The following is a 19,600-nucleotide window of genomic DNA, read 5'->3' as shown; positions in this document are numbered from 1 at the left end:
CACTTGGGAGTGGTGATTCCTACCTGGGGAATTTCTAGTTCTTAGGCTGAAACTTTAGGCTCAGGGGGTCAAAAGGTCCTGGCTCCCAGAAGGTGACATTTCCCCCAGGGTTCACATAGTAAGAGTTGCAATGGCTGCTGACCAGTCCCTTTGGGCAACTTGAGCCAACAGACCAGCTGGTCTAGAAACAGGGTACTGTACTAGCAGGGATAATGGACCCTGATCCTCACGAGGGGATAGGTCTGCTACTATATAATGAGGCAAAAAGGAATATAATTAATTATGTAATACTCTTTGAGCCACAAATGATTTTTTGAAAATATTTTTAGCATATTTTGTCAGCTGTAATTATAGAATCAAGTCATATTATCATAAGGTAATTTTGAAAATCCAATCCTTGATTCTGCTACCTAGTCGACAGGAGACACCTCAAAGTAATTTAAAGGAGTCCCGCAGGTTAAGATGAGAATCCGTACCTCAGGGCTGTCTGTTTTCTGTGGAAAGCCTGTTTTATATGTTTTGTTTTTAAAGCAGCTCACATTTTCAGAAGAACGTTATTCCTTTTTCCACCACAGAAGAGAACATTTAGGTGGTGAAAGAGGAAATTCAAGGAATCAGCCCAAACACCAGCTTTCAGAATACAATTATTTAACAACCTTTCTTATTTTAAAACTTAGCCTATCTCCCTATTCCCACGTAACTAGAAGATTTAAGAATAAAATATACAACCTGGGACGCCTGGGTGGCTCAGTTGGTTAAGCAGCTGCCTTCAGCTCAGGTCATGATCCCAGCGTCCTGGAATCGAGTCCCACATCGGGCTCCTTGCTCGGCAGGGAACCTGCTTCTCCCTCTGCCTCTGCCTGCCATTCTGTCTGCCTGTGCTCGCTCTCTCTCCCTCTCTCTCTGACAAATAAATAAATTAAAAAAAAATAAAATAAAATAAAATATACAACCTATGGAAGACAAAATGCTCAACTGAGAGAAGATGACCATAAAACTAGGAAAGTCCGAGACTCGAGGAAAAAGGAGGAAATTATTCCACACCAAGCACACGTTTAGTTCACGGCAGTAAAAAAGTAACAGGTGCTCCAAGACCTTGTCACCTCTGACCCGCATCCGGGAACTAAGAGACAGTGCTAGCTAGCATTCTTCCTTGGAACATGACAGCCTCAAAAATCCCGAGTCTCACACGATCATTTTGTCAATCTGACAACCAATTTTGGCCTCTGCCTCTAAGACAGCTCCTCTAACATCAACAAATGAGTGCCTGTTTCTTCTCTAAAAAAAAAAAAAAAAAAAAAATCAAAGCACCTCAGGGGCGCCTGGGTGGCTCAGTGGGGTGGGCCTCTGCCTTTGGCTCAGGTCATGGTCCCAGGGTCCTGGAATCGAGCCCCGCATCAGGCTCTCTGCTCAGCGGGGAGGCTGCTTCCCCTTCTCTCTCTGCCTGCCTCTCTGCCTATTTGTGATCTCTGTCAAATAAATAAAATCTTTAAGAAAAATAATTCTTAAAAAAAAAATCAAAGCACCTCAGATTCAGGAGGGTTCCCCCTGAGACACTGTAAGCTGTGTCAGCATTAGTTAGACTTTAATAGTCTAAAAACGAACAAAGCTATTACAGTTTCAGTTAGGATTCTCCCTTTGTCTAAAAAAAAAAAAAAAATTAAAAAAATTTTAAGAACTTAAGTATAATCAGAATATCTACTACATCTGCTTTCCTCTGAATTTCCTTTAGTAAATAACTCAGGAACTGAGTGATTTTTTCCATCACATTCCACTCAAAATCACCATTGACATAAAGAGCACTGAATTAAAAAAACTAAAATCTTTTAGTCAAAACAAGAATGAGTTAATAAAACTAAAGGCACACAGTTAAAAAAAAAACTTTTAAAATAGGCACATAATTAAGAATATTATAACGAGGGAGCACTTCTGCATATCCTAGTCAATGATTCTATCAAATCTGGGTTCTAATTATCAGTATTATTGGCCCTGGATAGGGCAAATTTCCAGTCCTTACTTAACCCCTTCTGACTTTTCTTCTCTGTAAAATGAAGGATGATTGTGGGGGAGAAAATCCCGTTTTGTTACATACAGCAGTGGATAGGAGGCAGTATAATTATTTCATTTTTATACTTTATAAATTTCAGGCCAAAATACACAGAAAATCAGCACCAATAAATGTAAATATGTGAACTTAATATATGGAAAGAGTAGTATAAAGGAAGAACACAAAAAATGATACAAACTCAAACCAAGTAAAGTCATCTAATCTGTACAAGCCTATGTATGGTCTGGAAGAGAATGAAGCATAATAAAAACAGGTGAAGTTGTTAATGAAAAGGATTTTTCTTTCTGTATAGCTATTTGTGCAAAAAAAAAAAAAAAAAAAAAAAATTTAAAGCCCTAAGCTACAGACTTTCATAAGTATAAAAAGTATCCGAAAAGCTCTGAAGAAGTGTCAAGGAAGTATCTTTAGAATTTCATGCTGATGGGCGCTTGGATGGCTCAGCCATTAAGCATCTGCCTTTAGTTCAGGTCGTGATTCCAGGGTCCTGGGATCAAGCCCCGCATAGGGCTCTCTCCTCAGTGGAAGCCTGCTTCTCCCTCTCCTGCTTCCCCTGCTTGTGTTCCCTCTGTCTATGTCTGTCAAATAAATAAAGTCTCTTAAAAATTTTTTCATGTTGATACTTTCTTATAAAGAATGAGAAAAGTCTGGAGATTCACCTGAAAATACAATAAAATAGAAGGGGAAAATGTGCTTTTAAAGGGCAGATAGTTCTCGGGGCGCCTGGGTGGCTCAGTGGGTTAAGCTGCTGCCTTCAGCTCAGGTCATGATCTCAGGGTCCTGGGATCGAGTCCCGCATCGGGCTCTCTGCTCAGCAGGGAGCCTGCTTCCCTCTCTCTCTCTCTCTCTCTGCCTGCCTCTCCATCTACTTGTGATTTCTCTCTGTCAAATAAATAAATAAAATCTTAAAAAAAAAAAATTTTAAAGGGCAGATAGTTCTCTTCTATACAGATAGTTTCTTAGGAACTCTGAATCTTTAACATCAAAGACCAATCATGTCTCTAAATGACAGCAAACTGAAAAGCAACTCTGGGCCAGAAGAGGTAGGCTGGGAGAGCTTATCCCCGAAAGACGGAAAACCTCATTTTCTCCGGCAGCTTCATCTAGATTCTTTGTTGGCACAAAACTTGAAAATTCTTGAAATGGTGGATATCTCAATATTTTGTTACACTTTGCTCCAGTAAGAGGAAAAAAGTTTTCCTTCAATTGACATAGCTTTATGAAATACAGAACTATTTGGATAGCTTTGTCAGCATTTCTAAATTCTAACCAAATGTCCTCTAACATAATAAAAAGTATTTCTGGACCCCAGCCCTCTCCCTGGGAACTGCTCTTAGCGTTCCAATCACTTGAGTTAGCTAACGGAAGTTTTCAAAGCAAGACTGATTTTCCATCAACCCTCCCATGACCTAGCTGTACAGGCTACAGTTATTTCTGCTGCATCAGTGAAGAAATGAACCTGTGGATGGGAGGTTGGCCAATCCCCACCATCATTCCACTTCCCGTCCAGACTGGGGGAGGCTATGAGGTGAGAGTGCATCCTACAACTTCTGGTGGGAACAGGGGGAAGAGGAGGCCACTTTTCCCCCTATGACTGCTACTGTAAGGAGAATAGGCTTGAAGCTGGAAAGGTTCAGGAGAGAGCCTGCCTCAGACTGAAGTCAAAACAAAGGGGAGCAATGAAGAAAAAACGAAATCCAGGAGATGCGATCAGCTAAGCTCTAGCTAGTGCCCCCTGCAGGTTTTTCGGTTCCTTGGGCCAGTGGGTGTGCAATTCCACCCTCCCCAATATGTTTGCTTTGAATCAATGTGAACTGATTTTGTCCCTCAAGTGGAAAGAGTACTGAATCAGTTAAGATGCTTATAGCTGCAAGTAGAACACCTGCCTAAAAATGGCTTCAACCACCGATGTTTGTTACGTCATAGAGCAGGCAGATCTAGAACTGTCAATTCAACAAAACAACAATGCAGTCAAGAATCCAGGCTTCCGGGGGCGCCTGGGTGGCTCAGTGGGTTAAAACCTCTGCCTTCGGCTCAGGTCATGATCCCAGGATCCTGGGATCGAGTCCCACATCGGGCTCTCAACTCAGCGGGGAGCCTGCTTCCTCCTCTCTCTCTGCCTGACTCTGCCTACTTGTGATCTCTGTCAAATAGATAAATAAAATCTTAAAAAAAAAAAAAAAAGAATCCAGGCTTCCCAGCGGTCCCTCTTGGCAATCCTTAGCATTCTGGCTTTTGTCTCTGAGCCACAGTGTGACTGAGGACATGCACCAGTGCTCCAGGCATCACATCCTCATAGGACGGCATCAAAAGTAGGGAGTTGTTTTTTTTTTTAAAATCAGAGAGGACAGAGTGCACTCCACTCAGCCCTTCCCCATGGTCTCACGGGCCAGAACGGGGTTTCATACTGCCTTCCTGTCTTCACGCCATTCAACCAATCAAAGGCAAAGGACAGTGGAATTATCGTGATGGCAGTAAGACCATCTTGACCTGGAGGAACTCATCTTCTTTGTGTGCACTGTGACAAGATTCCTGATCAAAATTAGGGTGTTTTCAAGGAAGGAGGGGAAAATGGCTGTTGGGTAGGCAACCAACAATGTCTACTGTAATTCCTAAAACAAGCACTGGTGTTCGCTAACCTGCAGTTACCCAAACATTCAAAAGTGAACATGACATTCCAAACCAAATTAAAAGAACCATCCTTTCCATGTGAATAATACCTAAATATACATCAACTACAGTTCTTATTCTAAGAAACTATGAAAACTGAGCCCAAAACTGTACATTCCTTGGAGTCCGGTTAGGTATTAGTTGTGCAGTTTATTTCAGCATGCCAGAGAGCAAGAAAGGGGTGTTAATAAATGACCATCCCATGCTTTGAGCTCAAAGACTATCTCGTCAGCTAAGGTTGTTTGAATCTGCCAGGATGTGCAGCTCTAGAGACTGCTGAACAAAATGGGAACTCTGAGGAAAATTGTTTCCTAATTCTTTACAAAGACTAGTACTCTCCAGTGGTGTCTCTTCCTTAAGATATGCATCACTGGGGGGTATGAGGCTTGCATGAGGTGGTAATGCAAAAGCCCACAGGCAGGAACCTGACACTTAGTAGCAACATGAAGCCCAGGAAAACACAGGAGGGGCTGAGCAGAATACAGGAATACAATACAGGAATGCAGAAGGCACAAGAGAAGGTGAATCAAAGTCTGACTGTTCACCTCCAAAGCTAACCTAAACCATTGCTGTCCTGTAAAAGTATTACTACACACACTAAACAAGACCTCCAAGGCAAAGAAAATTAACTTACAGAGCATCATTGGTGATAAGGAGAAATTAAATACCATTAGTAGGCAAGTGGAAACTAGTAAAAGTAACTACGGTATCATAAACTGACGAATGCCTTAGCTGATCTTAGTGAAAGCTTATATACTATGCCTTAAGCACCCCGCCCACATTTTAGTCTTGATTTTAATACTTACTGAAAAGTAAGGTCCCGGAACCTTCCTTCATTAACCACTTCAATTAACTTGCACGCGAGCTTGCATCTGTTATTACACTGATTCATTCCCTTTATGTAGAGGCTAATTAGCTTTTTTTCTTTTATTATTTATTACTGAAGTACAGTTGACATACAGAGGCTAATTATCTTAATAATTAACTGCCGCAGGAAACAAGAGAGAAATGTGAGGTAGAATGGAATGTTCCTGAAGACTTTAACTCTTGACTGACATGGAAGTGAGCCATTTTTCCTTCCTAAACCATCAAGTGAGAGGCCCTTCTGGCTGTAAAATTCAGTGACCCTATGAATTAAGTGTCAATTACTCATCTTAGTTGACTTGGGTGTCTGCACAGCCTAGGAACAGAGGTCAGTGTGCCCCAACGGTAGCTCCAGAAGCAGAAAGGCTTTCGAGCTACATAGAGGGGGCCTCTATGTGATCTTTAGGTGGTCAGCACCCCTCTCTGAGCCACAGTGTCCTCATCTGTAAAATGGGATCATAACACCCTCTTGGCAGCTGGCAGTGAGTATTAAATGAAACCAAGAATGAACCACATCTCGTGTGGTTCCTGGCACTAGGAAGGCACTGGAAAAATGGTATTGTTACCGCTTTTATTATAGGATTGCGGATAAGCACTTACCTAAAGAAACAACCGCAACGCTCTCCGGCAAGAAATGTAATCTGTATTGGATCAGTAGATGCACCAATATGATGCAGATGGCTGTGGGGAAAAAAGAAGACATTGTTAGAATGGCACAATTTTAAGTAATAAACACCAAGTTCAAAGCCGCGGTTATTTCTGGGGGTGTTGCCAGGAAAATGTATGTACAAGGAACAATGACACAATAAACTGCAGTTGTATTTCCAAGCTCTTATTTCTTAACCTGGAAACAGACCCACGGTGTTCATAACACTGTTTCCATATTTGTTTATATGCCTGGACTACTGTGTTTGCTAGGAGTTACGAGAGAATAACACACACCTAATGTTTTTCTAACTTGTTAAGCCTAATACCATCATTTATTTGAATCTCTTGGATTCTAAGAAAAGTCTTCTGTTTTGACATAACTGGAAAACTAGAAATGGTGAGAAGGAAGTCCATGAAATCAATCACTTTTATGCAAATATAACTGCCACAGAAGATGTTGACACAAAGTATTTTGCCACCGTGTGATTGGTTCCCTTTTAACAGAGAAGGAAGTGAGAATACAAAGAGGACCACGTAAATACTTTGAGAACATCAGTGACCAAAAGATGGGGTGCCTGATCCTCACTTGGGTACCAGGGCTCCCAATGGTTAAGGGCTTCCCATGAGCCAGGCACTATATTGAACACTTCGCAAACACTTGCTCACTTGGCCCCCAACACTCCTCTTAACTAGTTATTATTATCATACTCTCAAGTCACTGGTAGGTGCTGCAGGGTTGAGCCCAATTCCAACCCCGGACCCTTAACCACAGGCACCCACTACCTCCCTCCCAACTGCCTTCATTCCTCAGTCACCAAAATAGGAGTAATGTCTGACTTTTCTCACAGAGGTGATGTCATGAAAGCAAAGAAAGGAAACAAGAGGAGGTAAAACTGTTTGAAAGAAAAAAGTGTTTCTGGACACCCCACAAAGCATACTTTCACATAAATAATTCCTGGATGTAATTTCATGGTCCCAATGCAAGTGTGCGTGTCTCTTTTTTTCATTACACGCCTAGGTGGTATACCATCTCATTAATCATAGTATTATCTTAACAGCACTAAAAATAATTGCTGATTTTTTTTGTAAAAGGAAACGTTTAAACAATCTGCAGTGAGGTAAATGGCCACCTTTAGAGCCTGCACATACAAACTAGGTATCTTTAGGCCCACCAAAAAGTACCAGGTGACTAGAAAAAGGAAATAGTTGTACATAGAGAAACTGTGTCTCCTTTCGTTCTATGCTTTAAACTATCAATCTGTGGTGTTACTTTGTTATAAATATTTAACCTCGTTAGAAAAATCCTATATTAAATGCTAAGAGCAAGAAAAAAAATGTTCTAATGCATAAGCACAACATATGTCGATAAAGGCAGGCTTATTGTCTTTAAAGGCAGGTACATAAGTACACTGAATACAGATCTAGGCAGTTCGCTCAGCTTCTGCACCTCTTCTGCACCAAGCCAGAGGAAAAAATTGATTTAAAAAGTTTATCCTAATAAATCAAACATCAATTTGCACCTTTAAAAGCAAAGGCGAGGGCTCCTGAATGGCTCAGTCAGACCCCTGACTCTCAGGATCAGGAGATCCAGCTCTCTCCTTCTGTGCCTCCCCTATCACTCTTAAAAAAAAAAAAAAAAGAGCAAAGGGGGAAAACTGTCCATTAACAGAAAGAGCTAAATATGAGGCTTATCAATGCCAGGGCGAGTCTCCAGCCACTTAAAAGAATGAGATCTGAAAAGAAGACCTACAGAATGGATGAGTATTTCTAAATCATTTATCTGATAAGGGTCTAGTAACCAGAATACATAAAGAACTCTTACACTTTTTAACAACAAAAAGACAAACAATATGATTTAAAAAATGGGCCAAGAGCCAGAAAAGATATCTCTCCAAAGATACCAATGCCCTATAAGCACAGGAAAAGATGCTCAACATCACTGGTCATTAGAAAAATGCCAATCAGGAACAGGAGATACAACTTCACACTGAGATGGCCATAATTAAAAAACACAACACGACGGAAAGTAACAAGTGTTGGCAAGGAAGTGGAGCCACTGGGACACAGGGGCACTGCTGGAAGGGATGTAAAATGGTACGGCCTCTGTAGGAAGTTCGGGAGTTCCTGAGAAAGTTATACATAGAGTAAGCATTTAACCCAGCAGCTCCACTCCTGGGTATGTATCCAATAGAAATTGAAATATATGTCTACACGAAAACCTGTACACAAATGTCGACAGCAGCACTATTCACAACAGCCAAAACATGGAAACAAGCCAAATGTCCAACAATCGATGAACAGATAAATATAATGTGGTGTATCTCCATGAGATTATTCACCTGTAATAATGAACACACTACTAACACACGCTACAACACAGATGAACCTTGAAGATACAATGCTAAGTGAAAGAAGCCAGGCGTAGGTCACATATTGTATGATTCTATTTGCTTGAAATGGAATAGGCACATTCCTAGGAATAAAAAGCAAAATAGTGTTTACTAGAGAGTGGGGGTAGGGGATGGGGAGTGACAGCTTTTAAAGGGTACTGGGTCTCCCTTTGGGGTGATGAGAACATTCTGGAACTAGATAATGGTGATGGTTGCACAACACTCTTGCGTGTACTAAATGCCACTGAATTGTACACTGCAAAATGGTTAAAATGGGGGGCACCTGGGTGGCTCAGTGGGTTAAAGCCTCTGCCTTCAGCTCAGGTCAAGATCCCAGGGTCCTGGGATCAAGCCCCGCATCGGTCTCTCTGCTCCGCAGGGAGCCTGATTCCTCCTCCTCTCTCTCTCTCTCTGCCTGCCTCTCTCCCTACTTGTGATCTCTGTCTGTCAAATGAATAAATAAAATATATTTTTTAAAAATGGTTAAAATGGGATATATTTTATGTTTCTTTTAACACATACACTTTCTTTAAAAGAAAAAAAGATGAAGTAGATATAAAAAAGAGTAGTAACGTAAAAAGACCTCTAAGACATTCTGAGATGAAAAAGCAAGTTATAGGAACTTATTTATATTAAAACAAACAAAATACAAACTAGATGTGTCTGTATCTATGAATGTGCTTATGAACGTATACATGTATATACACATCCATGCTTTCAGAAATATTCGGGAAAAAAATAACAAAGGACAAAAACTTCTGTGTGGTGTGGAGGACAGGTATACGAGAAGTTAATATGCTTCTAAATGTTCATTGCCCAAAGTAATAATTATGGAAACTATATTAAAACATAGGCACATCAATTTTAATAACTCCATTAAATTTAAAGGCCCATAATATGTGTCAAATGATGCTAATTGTTAACTCTAATGTAAGTCAATAAAAATGACTCACCATTGTTTCTGCAGAGTCCAAGATCATCAAGGGTTAAATCAACTGATTTCAAGCTTTTAAAGTTAAAAGTAACTGGTGTTTTGGCATCCCTCCTCAAAAACGGGAATACACTATAATCCTTTGTCAAGCTTGTAGGACATAAAAGTCATACTTTCATTTGACTTGACTAAAATAGTAAACAAAAGCAGCATCTGGGGCACCTGAGCGGCTCAGTGGGTTAAGCCTCTGCCTTCAGCTCAGGTCATCTCAGGGTCCTGGGATCGAGCCCCACGTCGGGGTCTCTGCTCCACGAGGAGCCTGCTTCCCCGCTTTGTTTGCTTCTCTGCCTACTTGTGATCTCTGTCTCTGTCAAATAAATAAATAAAATCTTAAAAAAAAAAAAAAGGCAGCATCTGAGGGGCTCAGTTAGTTAAATGTCTGACTTTGGCCCAGGTCATGATCACGTGGGTCCTGGGATCGAGCCCTGCGTTGGGCTTCTTGGTCAGTGGAGTCTGCTTGTCCCTCTTCCTCTACCCTTCCCTGCGCTGTGCTCTCTCTCTCAAATAATAAGCAGACAGAGAAAAAAACTGGGGGAGGGGCAGGCAGAGGGAGAGGGAGAAGCAGGCTCGCCGCTTAACAGGGAGCCCAACGTGAGGCTCCAGGACCCTGAGATCATGACCTGAGCCACCCAGGCACCCCAGTAAAAAAAAATCTTAAAAAAGAAATAAAATAGTAAACAAAAGTGGTTACATGTGTTCCAGGTTAGGAGTTCCTGAAGTCTAGAATAAGCTAGGTACTAGTATTTCCCTCAATTCACTGTAGTTCATGTATTTAGTGAGTTAGCACTATCAACTGCAATTCTTTTTTTACTTTATCAGATGTATATTGTTCAGACAACTAATATGTAAGACATATAATACTCTGTTGATAATATACAAGAAAAGAGTAAAAATGCCTCCAAATCTCTTGAAAAAGAAAGCATTCCATTCTGCTCATGCATGCTGACCTACGCATAAAACATCGAGATACCAATTCATAGCCTGCCCACAGCCTGATGAGGTAAAAACAAAACCCCCAACACGAGAGTGACTCTGGAGTCTAGGCTCATGATCTGCTTGAAAAGATGATCCAAGTAAAATTTTTGCCCTAATAAATAACAGTTCAGACCCTTCCGGTCCCCACATGTGTTACCACTGCACAGGGTTTTGCCAGGACCAAAAAGCATTCTAACAGCCTGTTTTGTGGTTTCTGGCACAAACTAAGCTTCAGTGCTCCACACCCTGAAAATTACTCTGAAAATCTGACTTACCCTTATTATCTTCCCAGGAAACAAAGTAACTACAAAACTAAAGTTTTCTTCCAGGCCTGCCTTGTATGCTGCTGACCTTATCAAACTGACAATAAAGTAAAGAAGCTAATAATACTGGTCCTTCTGGATTAAGGATTCAGGTACTAAAGACTTCTTGATCAAGAAGAGTACGGCTTTTCTTTAAATTCAACTAATATCACGAGAAAAAAGGAAAAACAAAAAGAGTACTTGATTGTTGAAGTAATCCCCTAGAAGCAGAATTCAACTACATTCACAAGGTACACAATTACTCCAGCGTATCAGGTCCATGTGGGACACTGTACTCTTGTTTGTATTTTTCAGTATTCGTTTTAAAAAGTTGTGCAGGGTTTTTTTGTTTTGTTTTGTTTTGAAGTAGGCTCCTTGACCGGCGTAGAGCCCAGCAGGGGGCTCAAACTCACAACCATGGGCTCAAGACCTGAGACCAACGATCGGATGTTCAAGCAACTGAGCCACCTAGGCCTCCCAATTTAAAAGTTTTTTTGAGAGATTAGGCTGAGCCCTGAGATTTTAAATCAAATGATTAGATTATTAAAATTATTTGACTATTAATAGAATCCAAATGTAAATGTGAAAGAAGTTCTAGTTTTCTTCAAAGAAGTCCTCAATGACATCAGCGAAATGCTCTGTACCTTTCAATCAGGTTGTACTTCCCATTCCTCTGAAAAGACCTAATCTAATCAGAAATATGGCTCAGTATCCTGAAAAGAAGAACAGAAAATGTAAATATGCCAACTCTACTCTTCCAAGAAGAGTTTGGATTTGGGTCAAATTTGAAGCTTTATTTCTTCCTTTGTCAGCTAGTACAAAGTGGTTGTGCAGTTTCAATTGTTCAGTGTTTTTGGTCTAAAACACTTGTGTACAGTCTCTGGGAGGCATCTAAGTTATTGCCTTTTACCTAAACTTCTCGACTAAGGTCTGGCAATCCAAATATTAATCTCTAGTCTCCCCAAAACCAGGCATATCAATTGCTTAATCTCTCTGGGCCTAAATTTTTTCACTCATTACTGGAGAAGGTTGAACAAAACAAGACTTTTGAGAGTACATCTGTTCAAAGAAAAAATGGTATTAAGTAAACAATGACATAGGTGGTACGCAGATATGGCAGAAGTCCTAACCACAGTTAATGGGAGCCAGAGGGTAAGAGAAAGGATGTTTGATCTTTCACGTGGCAACAAAACCTTTAATTAAGTAAAATTTACACAGAAGCCTAATGGAAGACAAAAGGCTGCTCTGGTCAGAAAGTCAGATGCCCTCCCATTTGACTTAGCCCACCTCCTGCTCCCAGCACTACCCACACACACACATTGGTGAGCGGGGTTTGAAATCCACTAAATAAGAAGATGGTCAAGGTTCCTTCTAGGTCAAAAACCCCTTCTTTCTTCCAAAAGACATCTAAGATATTCTATAAAGAGCTCTTCAAAATTACTAGGCTCGATGACTTTATGAAGAAAGAGGAGTACCCTGTTGTGTTATGAATTGATCATTGTCCCTCAGTGTTTGATGTCAAACCAAATGGAAGAAAGACCTGAAATCAAGTAAATGGTGGCTCAGACAGGGTTGACCTTAGAGACAGCACACACAGACACTCAATATGGCAGATGAGGGGGTGTCCACATTCACCTAGGACGAGAAGGCTGAAGAAGATGGTCATGCCGCTCGACTGTTCCTCCTGCTGAGCCTGCTCCCCTGTTTGCACAGGGAGAATGGGCTTGGCAGGGGTCGGGAGCACCAGTTTCGTGGTGACAACCAGGGTAGTGTGGAGGGTGACATTGAAACCTTCGTGAGTTGTGTTAGGGAACCTGTTGGACATAAAAAGCAGCAGGATTAGACAAAGGGAAAAGGGCCCTGAGTATCAACACACATACACAAAGGAGAACCTGGCACAGAGGATGCTGGGATTCACGTCTTAACAACCACCAGGCAGGTCTCAGACAGAAACTGATTCAGAAAATTCCTGTCTGCCACAGCAGAGAGTACCAGTGCCTTCAGGTGCTCCAAAGACAGCCACTTAGAGGACAGGAACAAGGGCGAATCAGGGCCAGCGTAGAAACCAAATGCCGCCTGCTCTCTGGCATTTAATGGGAGGATTTAAATGGAGACAAACTGAAGTCTCATCCCATTCCAAGATCCGACGTTATTTACTTGGCGCCTTTATTTCTCCTGTTTACATTCTTTTCCTTGAATTATAGCAGCAAGCTGAAGAAGTCACCCAATTTACCCAACTGTTGATCTGGCTAGAACACCCCATCCCACTTGACAAAATCCTTCTCAGATTTCTAAAGGCTCAAATGTAACCTTCTCTGGAATACTGCACCCACCCCACTTCTTCCGTTCTACACAGCGCTCTCTTCTCACTCTGGGATGGGACTGTAAACTAGCGCAACGTTCACATAATAATCACCGCAACTGTGATTATAATAGCCCATGTTTATGGAGTAAATGCTTCCCATCAGGGACTACATAACACACAACCTCTCACTTAATAGGCATACCAGGCCTGAGGTGGGGACTGTTCCTTTCCCTTTTTTACCCACGAATAACTGAAGCTCAGGGAGGTTGCATAACCTGGCCGTGGTCTCAGCTAACCAAGTTTGAGCCCCAGCTTGAAATCACTGGGCCATACCACCTCTTTTGCTTTGTGTGGCTGAGGCCCAGGTTTGGTGTCCACAATAGCGCATTTGCTGAATAAAGACGAAATGAAATGACTACCCAGCCAGCCAAGAGATATATCTGAAAAGATGTTAGGGGAGGGAATCGGATTTCAACCACAAACCCATTCGCACAGATGGGGCGTCTATAACATGCAATGGGTTGTGCCCAGCAGATGGGGAGGGACGAAAGAATGGCGTCCTTCCCGATAAGTACCAGGAGGACACAGGACCCCCACCTCGCCCCCCCATCTCTATCTCATCCCGTGTAGTTAGCCCCTTAGCTCTTCCTACTCCAGCCATCCTGCCTTTCTTTCTGTCCCTCAAAGGGACTAAGGTCTTTCTTGCTTCTAGCCTTTCGCATTTGCGTGTTCCCTCTCCTATCCCTCCTTCTCATCATCCTGACACTTCCTTTTTCTTTTAGCACTCTGAAATCCTCTTGCTTGCTTAGGGTCTATCCCCACTAGAATGGAAACTACCTGAGGGCGGTTCCTGGTCGGCCTCCTTCACTACTATGTGCCCAGGGCCTGGAATAGAGTAAATGGCCAACAGTTAACGAATGAATGAGATTCGGTGGAGGAGGCAGATGCGAAAAACCACCGTTACCGTGGAAGAGGCCACTGGCTAAGTAGTGGGTGGGGGACTTCCTGGAGGAGGCGGCGGAGCTCTCCCTGATTTATCAGAAGACCGAAAACTCGGAAAGTGGAATTTGGCTTTCGGGTTCGGCCAGACGGCTTCTGAGGCCTGCCCTGGGCTGCCGATACCCTACACGACGATCCGACCTCAAGGAGGCTGCCCGGCCGGGTTGGGCCCAGGCCCGTCCCTCCCGCCCTCCTCGCTGGCACAGGCATGGTCAGTCCTGGCCAACCGGCACAAGGAGCTCCGCCTTTCAGGGCCAGAGGGCGGCCTGAGGCACTCGCTGTCACCCGCCGGGGCCCAGCCCTGCCGCCTCCGCCGCCCGGGAAAAGCCCACTCACTCCTCTTCCGCCATCTTCTCCCCCATCCTGCGGAGCCTCCAAGACCACCGAGTTCGGAGCCGGGGGCTAGCAGGGACTGCTTTTGCTTCCGGCTTCCGCTGGAGGTGCGGGCGGACGGACAAGCGGGGGGGCGGGGCCTCAGCCGTGAGAGGGCGGCCCTTCTGTCCCTTCGTCTCTGTGGCCTGAAGGTGGGAGGACCCGGCCAGGGCACTTTTAGGACATCAGATCGGTTTGGGCCTTGTGACCTCCTGGCCCCATGAAGTTTCGGTTTTTCTTCATTCTGGGGCGGGGAAGCTTTGAGAGCAACTCCTGTGAGGTCATTGTGACTCACTTTGAGAGCAGGCGCTCTCCACCCAGTATCCAAGACTTGACACCGAAAGTTGGGACGGAAGCTTCTGGCCAAGGCTGTGCAGAAGGATCCCCAGGGGACACTTCCCCAGTCTGAGCCCCAGTTTTCCTCGCTGTAAAGAGGACTAGCCACCTGGCCTTGCAGAATTGTGCAGTATTCTATTTGTAAACATTTACTGAATTCTAATTATATGCCTATCATTAAAATAGAGGAGGATGAGCGGTACCTGGGTGGCTCATGGGTTAAACCTCAGACTTGATTTCTGCTCAGGTCATAATCTCAGGATCCTGGGATCGAGGCCTCCCGCTCGCCTCTGAGTTTAGCTGGGCATCTCCTTCTCTCCCTCTGTTTCTCTCTCTCTCCCTCTGCCCTTCCCACTCTCTCTAAAATAAATCTTTAAAAGATAATAAAATAAAATAGGGGATGATAACCTAGGCCTGGATCATTTGTTAATTTCATAAATAAAACAACAAATACCGATTAGACACCTCTGTGTGCCTATCTGTGGTCTCTGGGGTTGGGGTTACAGGAAGGAACAAGGCTTATGGGGCAACAGAGACCCCATCAGGAGGTCTCCTACCCTTGTGTAAGGCTTTTGGGTATGACACCACCTTTGCTGTTGCTACCTCCTTCCTGGTCCAAGCCATCATACCTCGTAACAGCTGTCATAGGTCTCACTGGCTCTGTGGCTATTCCCTGTGGTCTTTCACACAGAGGACCCCAGTGAGCCTTGAAAAAAATTTTTTTTCTTTAATCACTTGAGTAATCTCTACACCCAACATGGGGCTCGAACTCAAGACCCTGAGATCAAGAAAGAGTCTTATGCTCTTCTGAATGAGCCAGCCACACAGCCACCACAGTGATCCTTTAAACCCCTAGTCATTCCCCTACTTAAAACCTCCACTGATGGGGCACCTGGATGGCTCCGTGGTTAAGCAGGTTAAACGTCTGCCTTCAGCTCAGTTCATGATCCCAGGGTCCTGGAATCGAGCCCTGCTTGGTTGAGGGGCTCCTGACTCAGCAGGGAGTCGGCTTCTGCCCCTCCCATCTTCTCCTCTCATGATCTCTGAAATAAATGAAACCTTTAACACTAATAATAACAATAAAAATAAATAAATAAAACCCCCCACTGGCTTCCAATCTCAATCAAAGAAAAAAAAGACTTGGAGAATCCACAGGACTCAATAACCTGCCCCTTTACTCCTCTGAGGTCAGTCCACTTTGCCCCTCCTGCACATTTTTCATTGTGGTCACAGTGGCTTCCCCTGTGTGCCTGAAACACACCAGGAACACTTCCACCACTGTACTTACTGCTTGGGCCTTTGTCTAGAACATTCCACTTTTGAATTGCCCCTTGGAGCTCAACTTTTCCCACTTTGGGGCTTTTTATTTAACCTTTACCTTGTTCATAACGACTTCGCCAACCACCCTGTTTAAAATCTAAAACCTGGGGTACCTGGCTGACTCAATTGGTTAAGTGTCTGCCTGGACTCAGCTCATGATCCTGGGGTCCTCAGCTGGAGTCCTGCTTCAGGGTCCCTGCTCAGTGGGGAGTCTGCTTCTCCCTCTCCCTCTGCCCTTCTCCTAGCTCATCCTCTCTCTCTCAAATGAATAAATAAAAATCTTTATTTTTAAAAAATATTTTATTTATTTGACAGAGAGAGATCACAAGTAGGCAGAGAGGCAGGCAGAGAGAGGGGGGAAAGAGAGAGGGAGAAGCTCCCTGCTGAGGAGAGAGCCCAAGGTGGGGCTCGATCCGAGGACCCTGAGATTAAGACCTGAGCCAAAGGCAGAAGCTTAACCTGCTGAGCCACCTAGGCATTCTAAATAAAAATCTTTAAATTAAAAAAAAGTAACAGTAATAAAATCCAAAGCCTTCCCTGAGTTATTTTTCTCCGTGACACCTACCATTTGATATGTTTTACTTCTACATTTGCTTACTGTCCTCCCTCCAGGAGGATGTAAACTTCCTGAGTGCGGAGGTTTTTGTCTGTTTTGTTCTGTTTTATCTCCAGTGCCTAGAGCAGCACCTAGCACATAGTAGTAGGTACTCAATAATAAATGATCATTGAATAAATAAAGGAGAGAGTTAACTCTAGATGTGTTAGAAAATGCAAGGGGTTTTAGAGGAGTGCTTTGACCTGATTTTTTCTAATCAGGACCCCTTTGCTTGCTTACAGAGAGTTGGGCGGTTGGCAGCCCCCTGACCAGCTAGGAGGCTTCTGCACTAATCTGGGTGAGAGCTGATGGCAGTTTGGGTTAAAGTGATATCATGGAGATGACAGGAGTGATTAAAGGCAGGATTTGCTAAGGGACTGTGGTGTGTAAAGGAAGGAGAGGAGTCAAGAATGATTTCAAGGTTTTGGCCCTGAAGAACTGGGTGGAGAAGAGATTTGTCTGGCTCCTACCCAGAATCCTGTGCCGCTCTAGAATCTCTTAGGGCTGTTGTCAAAGCCAACAGAGAATGTGCTTAGGATCAGCCAACATTTACTGAGTTCTTCCTGTAGGTGTGGTGCTGAGCTTTTGTTTCCTTAAGTCTTTACTTCTTCTTCTTCTTCTTCTTCTTCTTTTTTTGGGGGGGGGCGCAGATACTATCTTATCTATAAACCCAAGAACAGAGAAGTTTAGCCACTTGCCTGTAATCACACACTGGGAAATACTGAGTCTGGAATGCAGGCACAGAGTTTTGCTTTTACCAATTACCCCCTGTTGCTCTCCATGCCCTCAGTTTCTCTGGTTCTAAAATGGGGCCAACAGCCTGCTTCTCTCCTTTATCGCAGAACCTGTCAGAAATGAGCCGGCTCGTAGAAGATTGAGAGTGGGGTACCCTCTGAGTCAGTCTCCTTCCAGCCTGGCCGGAGTCAAACCCCTGGGAGCTGGGGGTAGGACTTTTCTATCAAGCTGCCAACTGTGGGCTACTCAGGATGAAAGCTGCTTCCTGAATTCTCTGAGGGCTGCCCCATTCTACGTGGCATTCCACCTTGTGCCCTTGCCGAAGATCCTGTGGTCATGGGCTTGCTGCCAAGCAGGAGTCTGTGGAACACCTGCCCTTAGGCAAATCCCAGGCCTTTCTCACCTATTCCTGGGAACAAATCAGAAATCCCCGGTCATTACCCCCAGGAAGGCAAATAAAGCCACTCCCCTTGCAGTTCCTAGGCTCCTGTGCTGTCCCAGGCCAAAAAGAGGCTGGAATAGGGCACGCAGTCCCGGTTCCCTATCCCAAGTCAAGATCCATGGCTCTGTGACCCTGGGGCACCACTGCACCTTCAGAACCTCAGCGTCCCATCATAGTTTTTGGCAGAGCCCCTCTTTGGAAGGCTGATACAGGATTAGAGTAAAGCTCTTACCTCAGTTCTCTGTTCTTTCTGCCCTTCTACCCCCAACCTTCCTCTTTCTTGCCATGTTGTTCTCAACTTAAATGTTACCTCCTCAAGGTGGACCTCCCTGACCATTCAGCTTAAAGCAAGGGTTAGCAAACTTTTTCTGTTAAGAGCCAGATGGTAGATATTTAGGGTTTTGTGGGCATTCCGATCTCTGTTGCAACAACTCAACTCTGCCATTGCAATGGGAAAGCAACCATAGGTGATTTAAATAAGAGTGGCTTTGTTCCAATAAAACTTTATGGATATTGAGATTTGAGTTTCTTGTCATTTTCATAATACTAGTTTTCAACCATTTGAAAACATGGAAACTACTCCTAGTTCACAAGCCATTCAATAGCAGATGGCAGGCTGCTCCACTGGGGGGCTGATGACCCAGGTATGTAGTCTTAAACATAAGTCTGTCTTTCTTTCTTTCTTTCAAGATTTTATTTATTTATTTGACAGACAGAGATCACAAGTAGGCAGAGAGGCAGAGACAGGGAAGCAGATTCCCTGCTGAGCAGAGAGCTGGGTGCAGGGCTCAATCCCAGGACCCTGAGATCATGACCTGAGCTGAAGACTGAGGCTTTAACCCACTGAGCCACCCAGGCGCCCCAGCATAAGTGTTTCTGAGACACTTATCACAGTCAGCTTTTTTCCTTCCTTCTTTTTTTTTTTTTCTTCCTGAGTTTATCATCCTGTTTCCTCTATCAAATCTAAGCCCCCTGGAAGCAGGGCGACTGTCTCTCTCTTTTGCATTTCTTCCATTCCTTACCTTTTCTAACATTTTTTTTTTAAGATTTTATTTGTTTTAGAGAGAAAGTGTGGGTATGAGCATGAGGGGCATGGGAGGAGAGGGGGAGGGAGAGCAACAGACTCTGTGCTGAGTGTGGAGCATGATGCTGGGCTCAATCTTATGACCCTGAGGTCATGACCTGAACCCAAACCAAGAGTTGGATGCTTAGCCGACTGTGACATCTAGGTGCCCCCTAAGATTTCTTGAACCCTCACTCTGTACCAGGCATTGCTCCAAGCCCATTATGCTCAGTGTCTTATTTAATCTGTATAATGACACCAGCAGGGGGGTGTCTGGGTGGCTCAGTGGGTTTAAGCCTCTGCCTTCGGCTCGGGTCATGATCCCAGGGTCCTGGAATCAAGACCCGCATCGGGCTGTCTGCTCCATGGAGAGCCTGCTTCCTCCTCTCTCTCTGCCTGCCTCTCTGCCTACTTGTGATCTCTGTCAAATAAATAAATAAAATGCTTTAAAAAAATAAAATAAAACAACCCCAGCAGGTACTCTGATTGGCCCAGGTTTACAGATGTAGAAACTTGATGTCTTGATGT

The 19,600-nt window shown here is 43.7% G+C and overlaps 1 protein-coding gene across 9 annotated transcripts in view; it reads right to left on the bottom strand.

Moving 5' to 3' along the window:
• The window catches only part of SLC9A8 (solute carrier family 9 member A8), a 70,895-nt gene extending 55,522 nt beyond the window's left edge, over window positions 1–15,373 (bottom strand). For 5 of the 9 annotated variants that reach the window (XR_014315398.1, XR_014315399.1, XR_014315400.1 and 2 more), the window contains exons 1-4: window positions 14,546–15,373; window positions 14,048–14,095; window positions 12,541–12,719; window positions 6,200–6,280 (exon numbers count right to left, since the gene is read on the bottom strand). Coding sequence is in view for 5 of the 9 variants with exons in the window: in XM_082744878.1 (XP_082601004.1) it covers window positions 6,200–6,280; window positions 12,541–12,719; window positions 14,048–14,095; window positions 14,546–14,571 (334 nt within the window). In the remaining 4 variants the exon portion in view is untranslated. Of the gene's footprint in view, window positions 1–6,199; window positions 6,281–12,540; window positions 12,720–13,543; window positions 13,651–14,047; window positions 14,096–14,545 lie in introns of all 9 variants that reach the window. The other 4 variants (XR_014315401.1, XM_082744879.1, XM_082744882.1 and 1 more) reach the window with 3 other exon arrangements.
• Between the last annotated feature and the right edge of the window lie 4,227 nt (window positions 15,374–19,600).

This window comes from Mustela nivalis (genome assembly GCF_964662115.1).
Source record: "Mustela nivalis genome assembly, chromosome: 8".
Lineage (NCBI taxonomy): Eukaryota > Metazoa > Chordata > Mammalia > Carnivora > Mustelidae > Mustela > Mustela nivalis.
The sequence above is the reverse complement of the archived record's forward strand: the minus strand, read 5'-3'. Positions and strand labels throughout refer to the sequence as shown.